The 12,421-nt window shown below is 40.6% G+C and overlaps 1 protein-coding gene across 2 annotated transcripts in view; it reads right to left on the bottom strand.

The window, feature by feature from the left end:
- Window positions 1-12,421, bottom strand: part of CHN2 (chimerin 2) — a 321,944-nt gene that overhangs the window by 155,544 nt on the left and 153,979 nt on the right. For both annotated transcript variants that reach the window (XM_020892483.2, XM_070467920.1), the window contains exons 2-3: window positions 9,355-9,393; window positions 310-365 (exon numbers count right to left, since the gene is read on the bottom strand). In XM_020892483.2, the coding sequence (XP_020748142.2) occupies window positions 310-365; window positions 9,355-9,393 (95 nt within the window). The remainder of the gene's footprint in view (window positions 1-309; window positions 366-9,354; window positions 9,394-12,421) is intronic.

The raw sequence follows: 12,421 nt of genomic DNA, 5'->3' as shown, positions 1-12,421 counted from the left end.
TAAAAGAAGCAATAAAAGTATCAAAACTGCAGGAGCAAAGGAAAAACAGAATACACATCTTGAGGAGTTTACAAAAAGATGCTTAATTTACCTCTGCAGTGGTAAAAAATGTGAGACTTCTGATTACAAGTTAGTATTTTTCAAATAACACTTGATTTCAAAATATAGATTATTTAGATGCTAAATCTGATGACACTTAAGCATTAATAGAAATCAACTCCCAGTAAATCTGAAGGCTCTCCCATATGAACACAGTGCTGACCATTCATCATATTTAACGAGGTGTATTGGAAATAGCTGAGTACTGACCTCCCCAGGACAAACGATCCTCTTGGGACGAGGGGCCTCTTGCTGTAACTGATACACTGCCAAACAGAAAAAGAGAGACTCATAATTAAAACCAGCACATACCAACATGGCTTCAAACAGCTCAACCTAACTACCTTTCAAGAACTGCAAACTTCTCAACCAAAAAACAAAGGAGATACCCATTTTTAGACAGAATAAAGTCAGATCATTTATATGGAAATGAGTCACAATGAATATAAACTGGCAAAATTGATTTTTTAAAATTCTCATAAGGACAATTTAGTTTCATAATTGTTACTGGCATTGTTCATGTTATAGCTTTCTTGGAAGACTAGATAAGACTAAAATTCTTTTGACAATTTTAAAGATGAAATTCTACTTGTGAGTACCTAAGTAGTAAGATCACATAATAGGATCCCTCCATCTCAATGCTGATGAGAATACCAGGGAAAGAATGGCCTTAGAAGACAAGTGGCATTCTCTGAAATGTTAGTTATGGACAAAGACACAATTGATTCTGTGAGTGAATGAGGCCCCAAGTCATTTCTTTTTTCATGAGTTCCATTTTTGCCCTGCCCATCACCATGGATTCTTAGCTCCTTGACTATTTTCCAACTGTTGTCATTCCTTTTTCTTGGGCCCTTCAGTATCTTAAGTAATGACAACTCTCTTATATCCTGTATAAAAGACAGACTTTCCAGCTTGGGCATGGAGGAAAGCAGGTCATTGTATACAGAAATATAATTTATCAGACTATTATTTGTGATTTATCAGACTTTTTGATGAGTGGCTTTCTGCCACTTAACTAGTTTGGCTATTTTTCTTAAGAGGAAAAGCTACCCTGTGCATGTACCTTAAAGTTTTACTTTCATGGAAATGGGAGCTGAAAACAAACCTACTTGATGTTATCTTCAGAGTTGTGAAGACGGAATAATTAATGTTAAGTAAATCTATGTATTATATCATAAATACATCTATAAAAGGTTAAAAATTCAATTGTATAAAGTCTTTCTAGAAAATGTAATAAGAGAAGTGAAAATTCCTGGCTTACTCTTAGGTCTAAAAATAAAAAAAGAAATTTTAATTGAAAGGCAGATAGTCATGTGGAAACAGGTAGAAATGATGGAACTTATTTTGTATTGATGGCTCCCCAAAGCATTCAGCTCAAAATGGTTATTTTCTTACCTAATTAAGGATAGACCACTCAGCTTCCTCACAGAGAAGAATCATCTAACTCTCATATAGATGTTTTTAATTCATCCCATTTCTAAGCTTATGTTGCCCATACTAATGATGGTGCCTGTGACACTTAAGAAAAACTGTAGCCATGTATAAGGGACAGGTCAGAGAAGGCTTCTTGTGCGGGAGGAAACATGAGGAAGAATTGGTTAAAGATAAACAGTTTTGGACACTCTATTGACAATCCCAGTAGAGTCCACACTCTCCTTAAATCATGAGAGAGCCTTCATGAAATCCTTTATTCCTCTCAGATCAACCCCAACACCAACTAGCTGCTTTTCAGCAGGGTTTTGTTGTTAATGAGTGTAAAGGGAACCAAATGGGGCATCTCTTAGAATCACAGAGCTCACGAGCAATTATAGAACCCATGTCCAGAGAGTCCTATCTCCTCTTATCCACCTATCACCAGTGCCCTTTGAAGCCAGCAGTTATATATTGGGGACATGGTTGGAATGGTTTTGTGAACACCATTTTTAATGCCTCCCCTGAAGGTAGAAAAGGAAGTATAGCTGTTATAAGACAGAAGCATTTTTAGCTACGCATACCTTTGTAATTCATATCAGCAAACATTTGAACACTGGCTATAAAACAGATACCACAGTCAGCGCTACCTGGAGGCTTTGAGGATGAATGGAGGGGAAGGGAGAAGAGAAGGGAACCAGCATATCAAGTGCCTGTTACATGCCAGTAACAATGTTTTATTGAATCCTCTCAAGAGCTCAGAAGAAAGAACATATCATTATCATTGTCAATTTTATATGAAGAAATAAGTGCCTAGAAGTGAAATATCTGCCCTAGAGCATCAAGCTAAAATGGATCCTTTTGACTCCAAAGCCCCGGTTTATTTTTCTGTGCCTCAGGGCCTTTGTACTTGCTACTTCCTCCACCTGGATTGCTTTTCCCAAGATGTTTAGATGGCTCCCTCCCCACTCCTTCATTCAGGTCTTCCCTGACTTGCTCAGCTTGGAATAAAATTCCACATCATCACTCCATTCGGCTCCTTTTTATGCCATTTCATATTTCTTCACTGTACTCATCACCATCAACACACTGTATCTGTTTATTTTGTGTGCCGTCTCCCTTGACTCAAGTGTAAGCTCTTTGGGGGCAGGGACTCTGCTCTGTCCACAGTGGGATGCTCAGCGCTTTGAATAGTGCTAGGCACACGTAAAGTGAAAGTGTTAGTCGCTCAGTCATGTCTGACTCTTTGTGACCCCATGGACTGTAGCCCACCAGGCTCTCCAGGCTAGGATAATGGAGTGGGTTGCCATTTCCTACTCCAGGGGATCTTCCCGATCTAGTGATCGAACCCACGTCTCTTGCATCTCTTGCAGTGGCAGGTGGATGCTTTACCCCCATGCCATGTGGGGAGCCCAGGGAAACAAAAGATAAGAGTATTTTCATTGTATGTAAAGGAGATCCTGAAAGTGTGAGTTAGGACAACACTGGTAGAAATGCAGATGAGAAGGGAGTTGATTGCCACAGGAGGATCAGCAGGGCTTGATTGCAAATGGAATGGAGGAAAGGGCCTGGAAAGATGGAAAGATTGAGATGCTATTAACAGTTATAGAGGTTACAGGAGAGGAAATGTAAGGAACAGTTCCTCTCCTATGTCAACAAACTACAACCTATAGCTGTATACTCTAGGGATCCTCTGAGTAAAGAGAAGTGTGGTTGTTCACCAGTCTTACAAATGGAAACAGCCATTTGTCCTACTCCAGCCAAGAGTAACTTTGAGGGGGGGCCCCTGCAAACTCCTCAAGCCAGAGATGCCACCTCTCCTTGCTGGTCCCCAGGATGCGCACATCAGAAATCGATCACCATTTCTCAGTGAGCCGGTCTCAGGAGCTACAAGATCTGCTTGGTGCTCTAAGCAACAGAAATCGACAAAGCCTGTTAGCCATCTGGATTCTATGTCTCTATAAAGATACTTAGATGACAACCAATTGCAATGGCAGTCATAGGAAAAAAAAATAGGGCCTTAGACTATCTCAGCTTCAGTCCCTGTCCCTCCTTCTCAAGACTGCCTATAACAAAACGAACATCCGTGAGGCCCATTTAATGTAACTGAAACATCTCACGTAATCTTGAAAATGTAGTTTCTTGAATTTTTTTTTTGGTTCAACAAACACACATCACAAGCAGAATGCAATAATAAAAGTCACTTCTTGGGTGATTCTGTGCACTGAGGGGCAAGAAGATGGAATCTGCTTCTATGGCAATGTTTCAAGTCAGTCCCAGGCTCTTCCCCGCCCTGGGCCCTTGCACACAGAAGAGAATCCTGAGCACTGGAATAGACTATTTGACTGGGCTGAGGGGATGGTCCCTAGGAGACATGGGGGTAGAGAAGAGGAATCCCTGCTCCCTGAGAAATCTGAAGCAGATTGAGAAATCAAGAGTTTACTGAAAGAACCTTTTTTCTTCAGTAAGAAAGCATGGACTCCCTTGGTAGTCCTGTGGTTGAGAATCTGCCTGGCCAGTGCAAGGGACACAGGTTCGATCCTCGGTCCAGGAAAATTCCACATGCCGTGGGGCAACTAAGCCCATGCGCCACAACTCTAGAGGTTGTGATCTGTAGCAAGAGAAGCCACCTCAATGACAAGCCAACACACTGCAACTAGAGAGTAGCCCCCACCTGCCACAACTAGAGAAAACTGCATAAAGCAATGAAGACCCAGTGCAGCCAAAAATTAATAATTAAAAAAAAACCTTGGCTCATCTTCTGGTAACACAATCTTCCCAAGGATGCCAAGTGAAAACCCTGTCCTGCATGATGCCGAAGCCCCGTCCAGACCCATCAACTCTTAACAGACCCTGCAGCAATGTCCTCTAACAGCCTCCAGTCCCTTAAGAAGGCATGTGGACCCAGAGCCAAACCTGGGCACGTGGCTGTGACACTGAGCCAGTGCCACCTTGTTCACTGCCCGTGACTTCCCAGTATTCGTAAGAAAGAACTCATAGGTATGAGTAACAAATGGCGGGGGCTTTGATGGCCTCTTGGTTCAACCCCACCTCCAGGCTGCTGTGTGCAGGCTTTGTTTTGCTAACGAATGTCCCGTCTCGCTGGGGATGAAGTTTTCTCCTCTTGTCCATGGTCCACTGAAAAACCCAAGGATGAGGCTGTGGAGACTTGAATCAGGGGGTCTCAGGCCTAAGTACATTAGAAGCACCTGTGGGGTGTGATAAATTGCAGATCCTCCACTCTTCTGATTCAGAAATCTGGGGTCAGGCTGAGGATTAGTTATTATAACTATTCTCAGGTAATTCTCATGCAGAGGGTCTGTGGACCAGAATTTGGAGGTTCTACACTTCTCTTTAGAAAAGCAGGCACAAGCCGTGACTGTCTGACCGGCTGCCCAGGGGAGTATCTGGGGAGAGCTGCTGACCATGGCATCTGCTGCCTAATTGGCACTTGGCCTCTTAAACAATAAAATCTTTCAGAATATACCCATGGTGGTTGGCTTTTAAACTCGTCTGCTTAGGGCATGCAATTCATACAGTTCTGGCTGAAAATTTAGAATGTGGCTTTATTTTATTTTTATTTTTTTTAAATTAAACTTGAAAATAGTCTTTTTTTAAAAAATTGAAACCAATTATTTCTCAGTGACTTCACCAATGTTTTGGGGTACAGTATTGAGTATGAAGGACTACATGTAGATAGATGATACTTTGAGGCAAGATTATTCTTATGGAAATAATAGCATTAGCTTCTAAGAAAAATGGGGGCACAGAAAAGGCAAGAACTTAAGCATGTAGCATCATTGTTCTTTGAGTCAAGATGGAGTTTCCATCCTTGTGGCCTCACAGAGCAAAGCACACAGTCTTTGGCATATCAAAGAATAAGTCTAAGGCAAAGACTTAATATGCATTTGCTGAATGAATGAGCAATCTACTTTATATAAAATATCAAGAGAGCTAATTTTAAATCAGACATGCACTGGTTGCCTTCTAGGCATCCATTTCCATCTTTCCCACTCCAACCATATCCCAAAGTTTCCAGTCATGGATATTACATAGGAGTGAACCCTCTTGAGTTCCAACCATGTGTCCTGATTGGTTTAGGGCAGTTAGTGTACCCCAACTCTCTGACCAAAGTGATGTAGCCAGGGTTGGGGACTCACATCAAATAAGGCTGAGACACAATTTTTTTTTTTGTAATATTTGTTACTTTATGATTAATAGAAAGCACTGCTCTCCTGGGCACATTGACAATGGTAATCATATTAAATGCCCAGGAAAGCACTTATCAAGCAAAATTTAATTGCCTTTAACACCAAAGCTGAATTTGAGTGCCAATAGTCTCTTTTTTAAAAAAACTGAATTTCGTATTGGATTACAGATGATTTAACAATGCTGTGATAGTTTCAGGTGGACAGCAAAGGGACTCAGATGGAAATGAATTCTAATACTTTTGTTTGAAGTAGACTATCTCTTTGCTAGTTGCTTCTAGATGAGAATGTGGTATCAAGTGCTATTGGGGTAGCTCTCTGAGGGTTATAAGAGAAAAGCCTACTAAGCGTGGACCTAAACCTAGGAAAGCAGAACCAAGAAAGGAAGACATACGCACTGGGCTCCAATAATGTCTTTGAGTTGCTGGACCAAGTCATGCCTGAGGCCAGTGCCTTTCAACTTTTTGTTTATGGCAGTCAATGTGTTTAAGTGGAATATTCTGTTATTTGTATGAAAGAGTATTGCAATTAGCATTAAAACTTAAAAACAGCTTCTTAATGTGGGTCATTATGAAGTAGATTCATTTACCTTTAGGATAATGTTATAATTGGGACAAAAGCTTCATAATAAGACTCTAGTATCAAATAAGTCAATATTAAAACCAACAATAGGTGATGGATGAAAGAAAAGACACACCTATATACTTCTATAATCACTGTAAATAATCAATTTTTAAATCAAGTCCTATAATATGGCAAAAATGAACAGCATCCAACAAATGCATGAGAAATTTCAAAGTATCAAAAATCACTGGAGTTGAAAAATTAATTGTGTGATGGAAAATTATAGATTCCATAAATGATACATTAATGAGTTTGAATCAACACCTAAAATTAATCTCTCAAAGGATGGTTTGTGAGTATTCCAAAGAGAAACACTTGGTGTTTACCAACAGGTTATTTAAAAGCAAACAAATTTCATATTCTGATAAGGTTTATTGGATTTTCAGATATGGAAAATGCTATTGTTTTAGCATATTTGTATATTAACATGGACCTCATGAAGTTTTGCAAGGCCCTCAATTTCTTCTTATTTATGTTTTAAGACCTACATGCAAATTTATCCTCTTCTAGAAAGTCTTCTGTAATCCCAGGAGGGAGAGGAGTAGTATATTGTGGCTTCAGTCCATTTGCATATTAATTGGTTTACATCTGTCTTTCTTTCTAGACTGTAAATTGGAGGAAAGCATGGACCACATTTTTAGCTACTGTTGACTCCTAGTGCTTCTCCTAATGCTTATAATGTATGTTTGCTAAAAGGCCAAATGAGTAGATGATAAACTTGACAATAAGAAGGAGTAGAATGAGTTGGCAATGAGTGTTAGATGAGCTTATAAGCAGTCCAATATCAAAACTCAAAGAATTAGTGGATTCAGGACAACCAAAGAGAATTCTTTCTCAGTAGTACCTGTGTTTTTGATCTTGTGTATGGCCCTGCTGATGGCATCCTCCCCTCAGAACTGCAGGGTGCAGTTCTGAATTACTGGAGACTCTCAAATAGAGCCTGGATGACTATTAGCTAAGTATAATAAGGAGGAACTTCATATATGTCATTAGATTTGTATTAAATGGCCTCAAACTGTCCCTTCTGTATATCTAAAGTTTTATGATTCTAGAGCAAAGTATACACACACATACACACACACACACACACACACACATACACACACACACAACTTGGCTAGATCCAAAAAAATCACAACCAATACACTCTGGTAAAATTGATAGTATGAACATGTAATAAACAGCACCTTTTCTGGGCTTCCTAAGAACATAAAAGTGTTTTTAAGAGGTACCCTGGGTGTCCCAAGGTCTCTTGGAAAAGTGAAATGACTCTGAGCCAGTGCTATCTTCTCGCTTCAGTAAAGCTCTGTGGTGGCATTCACTCAACAAATACTGATTGGGTAGTTAAGGTATGCAAGGCTGTGTGCAAGAAGGTGAGCAAGGAACAGTAAGTCATGCGACCCTCCCAGTGCCTCTCACTGCAGATATTTCGCTGATTTACTGTCAGAGCACTTCACACTCCATTAGGAAACAAACAAACAAAAACATCCAATTACTTAGTCATTAGCACTGCCTTTTAAAATAGAAGATCAGAATGCAGAACATTAGATTGGAAGGGTCCGTAGAGACCCAGCACAACCCCTCTATTTCACAGATGGAAGAACAGACTCATGTAATAAAGAACGAGGAGCCTCTCTATATGCTGACGTGGGAAGATCAAACCAAGGTGTTTGTGAAGTGAAACAAGCAAGTTGCAGGACACTGGGTACAGCATAAACCCATTTTTCACAGAAGGGACCAACCACAAAAATGCCTTAATATCAGGCATGTGTATTTTAAACACTTGGAAGGATGTGCTTTCCAAAATGGACAGTGGTCAGCGATTGGAAGGGAGGAGTGGAATATGGGGTGGGGATGCTGTGTGGTTTATGGGAAATTTTTACTCTCAGCTTTGTGTATTTTTCTAATGTTTGTCTTTTATGTAGCTTTGTTTTGCTTTTGTTACAGATACACACATACACGGGTATATGCGTATGTGTGTGTCTATGTGTATGTATGTACTTCTTTATGTACTTATGTATACAATTTTAAATAGAAAGAAAAAAATCGTGAAAACTTGCAGGCTGTGAGTCAGGTTTGCTTCTGGGTTCCACTCTGAATGCCACTCTAATGCTTCCTGTAAAACCTCTGCCAAATTACTGAACCTCCTTGATCTGCAGTTCCTTTATGTGTGAAATGGGGATAAGTGGTACCCATTGCTGAGGGCTAAGATGGGATTTGGGGATTCAGGCACAGAGCTAGCATGGTAGCTGGTACACGGCAGGTCTCAATGGACAGAAGAAACAAGGGCAACATCAATAATGACAGAAATAATTATCCTTATCATTATTGTCTAGAAGCAAAGCTTGAACAAGAGCCTATTCTCCTGGGGTCTCCCCACACCATACCCCTCCCCTTTCTCACTGGAGAATTACTTAGGCGGGTGATACTAAGGAAAGAGAAAATGAGCTTGAGGTGATGACAAGTGCCTGCCTTCATGAGGGGAGTCAGATTGATGACTGATGATCAGATAATGAGCCCTGTTTCTAAGGAGTCACCCTTAGTGACCAAACATTATTCTTCCCTATCTGTTAATTTTTTGGTGGTAAATGTCATATGATATTAAGCTATAGGATAAACAGTCAAGAACATAATTCATGCAAGTCAACATACTTACCCTTGATGACCAGCTGTGGAAAAAAAGGAAGAAAGGAAACAAGGATGGAAGGAAAGAGGAAAGGAAAGGAGACAAGGAGTGCCCTGAAGAAAGTCAGAGAGTCAGAATATCCATCTTTTTTTTTTTTAATCTAAGCATTCCTAAGGGAGTCATGGCAGCTGGCTCTCATGGGTCCTGGCCAGGGGAGAGGGCTCTTTCTATTTTCTCTGACCAATATATCTCTTTAGTAGAACAAGAAATTTGTATGTGCAGGGCTGTGATGAGGGAGTTGGTGTGTGCACTAAATCAACAGCAAAAATTGTTCAAAAGGCAGGCCTGCTAAAGATTTCTGAGGAGATTTTCATTTTAGATACTCACAGTATGATTTCCATATTGGAGGCTGGTATTCTTCAGCATCTAGAATAAAAAGAAAGAAATCAATCCGTCAGCTTGAACGTCAAGCTGTCAACATGTGTCTTCTCTGGGGGAACAATACTCTGTCAGCAGGCCTTGCCTTCCAGTCCGAAGAGTCCTCTCGGCTCGTTTACAGGACAGTTTCCAGGCAAGAGGGCGGAGTTGGGAAAGGCGACCCTTGTGGACCCAGCAGCGCTTCGTCCAGGTCACTTACCATGACCGAATCAATTGCTTGACCATTTTCATACAGCCCAGTAAATCAAAAAGATTTTTAAAGCAATTAATTTGATCGTACCCTCTAGTAATCCTTTCAAACAGTATTTACTTAACTTGGCATAATAAACATATCATTTCTCTCACAGATTCCGATCAGACCTTTAGCCCATTTATTTAGACTTGAGGGCAAGACGCACAGTGGCAAGTATGTAATATTAAATCTGGGAAGTTGTACCACTCAGCCAACTGAACTCCTAAAATACTAGGTCTGACAGCAGAGACACTGATGATTCAATTGGAATCTCATCATGTCCTTGAATTTACTCCAGTGTGTGACTTAGGAAATTTCCAGAAAACCTCTCAGCAATCAGAAATGTCAGAGTGAAAGAGTTGCAACAAAATGGAGAGGGCGAAGCTGTTATTCGTCAAACTAGAAAGCAGACAATGGGAGAAAATCTGCTTCTTCAGTCAGCTCAACAATCCCAATGCTGACAGCTGATTTTATAATTCTGACGGAGTTATTAGAGTCCTCCTGAGCTCATAGCTAAGGTCTTGGTAAAACATACTCCAGCTTAAACAGCCAGAGGGAAAAATCCATTCCCTGACTCACAGAATACTGAGCTGGGGAACTTTTAAGAGTTCTCTTAGTTCAGCACTTTTCAATGAGGAAACTGTTTTTGTCATCTTGCACGTGTATGGCGTCACTCACCCAGCCTAATGTGCCCTTGTCCATCTGTTGCTGACACATACTAAAATTTCATGCAAAGGAATAGAAATTTTCTAATCTCGTGCAATAAGACAGTTTGAGAACTTTTCCCCTCCTGAGAAACAAATATGCTTACTATACATAAAAAGAAACTGGAGTGGTGAAATTCCCCCAAATCTTACTCAATCACAGTTGTGTAGCTTAAATGAAATTCTTTCACAATTACTTACTCTCTGGGGCCCATCCTATCACAGAGGCAACTAAACGCCTCCTAAGACAATTTCATACAAAAACATTGGGATAGTTAGGCTTACCTAGTCAGGAACCTCTCTATGGATAATCAGCCATATAGGCACACACACAAAACAGTGTGTTAATAACGGTTTATGTTGTTATTCAAACTTCGTTTGCTAAAAAAAGTGAAACTCCTAATACTTTCATCAAAGTGGACAATGTAATAGTGAGCTTTTAACCTAAACAAGCAATTAATTTCATCCTATATGTTGTTGTTGCTTAGTCGCTAAGTCATATCTGACTCTTTCGAGACCCCATGGACTGTAGCCCTCCTGACTCCTCTGTTCATGGGATTTTTCAGGCAAGAATACTGGAGTGGGTTGTCATTTTCTTCTCCAGGGAATCTTGTAGATCCAGGGATGGAACCCATGTCTTCTGCATTGCAGGCGGATTCTTTACCGAGCCACCTGGGAAGCCTATCCTATATGTAACACAGACCAATTTTAATGGATTAATATGGTGTTTGTTTATAAAGAACTCTCAAATAAAATAAATCATATTGCTGAGTTTACAAGAAAGTTCTAGAACAATCCATACAATACTACCTCACCAGAAAAGCCAGGTCCTGTATGTTAAAACACTGATGACACCTTCAAAAATCTTTTTCAAAGATAGAGAACCAACACACACACATACACATACACCAGGCTGCATAGTAGTAGGAATTCCTGAGATGTCATTTACCCAAAGATGTCTTTATTATTTTAGATGAGATTTACTCTATAAGCTAAGTAGAACCGCCAGACCAAGAAGTGGTCAAGAATACTCAGAACTGAAAAATGTATCTTTCTACATTCTGAGGGAAGTTCCCCTCAAAATAAGTAGTCTCCTTAATTCAGGTTTCAGACGCTCAACTTGGATCTCCTATAGGGCTTATCTGAAGTCAGAAGTTTGGATTAAATGGCCTCTCACTGCTCATTTCAGTCTTTCTCTGTGTAAAACCTAGAATTTTCATCTGAAATATTGGCTCCTAACCTTTAAACTTGCATTTAGGCTTCCCTACACATAAACAGTTTATCCCTTTCGGATTGCTCCTTGTCGGCAACGTCACATAGAGGTGAAGAAAGCTGTCCATAAAGGCCGGAGATCATAATGTTGCCTTGTTTAAAAATCCTCCATTGTCTCTCGTTTGCATTTGGAATAATATACAAACATTATGGGTTTCCATGATGGCTCAACTGTTAAGAATCCACATGCAATGCAAGAGATACAGGAGATGTGGATTCGATCCCTGGGTCAGGAAGATCCCCTGGAGGAGGGCATGGCAACCTACTCCAGTATTCTTGCCTGGAGAATTCCAGGCAAGAGGAGCCTGGCAGGCTATATACGGTCTGTAGAGTCGCAAAGAGTCTGTCGCGACTGAGTGACTGAGCACATATACATACAAACATTATACTGTGGACTCCAGTCCTGCCCTCCTCTTCACTCCACTGCAGGCATTTCCCTGCTTTTCATGTATTGTCCAACCATACTGGTCTCCTCTCTTTTCCCAGAACAAGCCGAGCCAAGGCAAGGCCCCTGGACTTTGCTCCTGTGGGCCCTCCAAGAAGCAATTCTCCTCTAACAGACTTTTGCATGGCTGACTTGCTCTATCACATGGGGTTCAACTGAAATTTCACCTCCCAGGGGTCGTCTTTGCCAAGCTTATGTAAAACAGCCTTCTCCCATCCCCCACTCTCCTGCATAGCACTTATTACCATCAGAAATTATTTATTGATTTGTTGGCTTGTTATTACTGCCCTCATCCCAGTATTAGCTAAACTCCACACAAGTAGGAATTTTGCCTCATTCACTGAGGCCTCACTGACCCTCAAG

The sequence above is a fragment of the Odocoileus virginianus genome, chromosome 1 (genome assembly GCF_023699985.2).
Source record: "Odocoileus virginianus isolate 20LAN1187 ecotype Illinois chromosome 1, Ovbor_1.2, whole genome shotgun sequence".
NCBI classification, from domain to species: Eukaryota; Metazoa; Chordata; class Mammalia; order Artiodactyla; family Cervidae; genus Odocoileus; species Odocoileus virginianus.
This window is presented reverse-complemented; position numbering and strand designations above follow the sequence as displayed.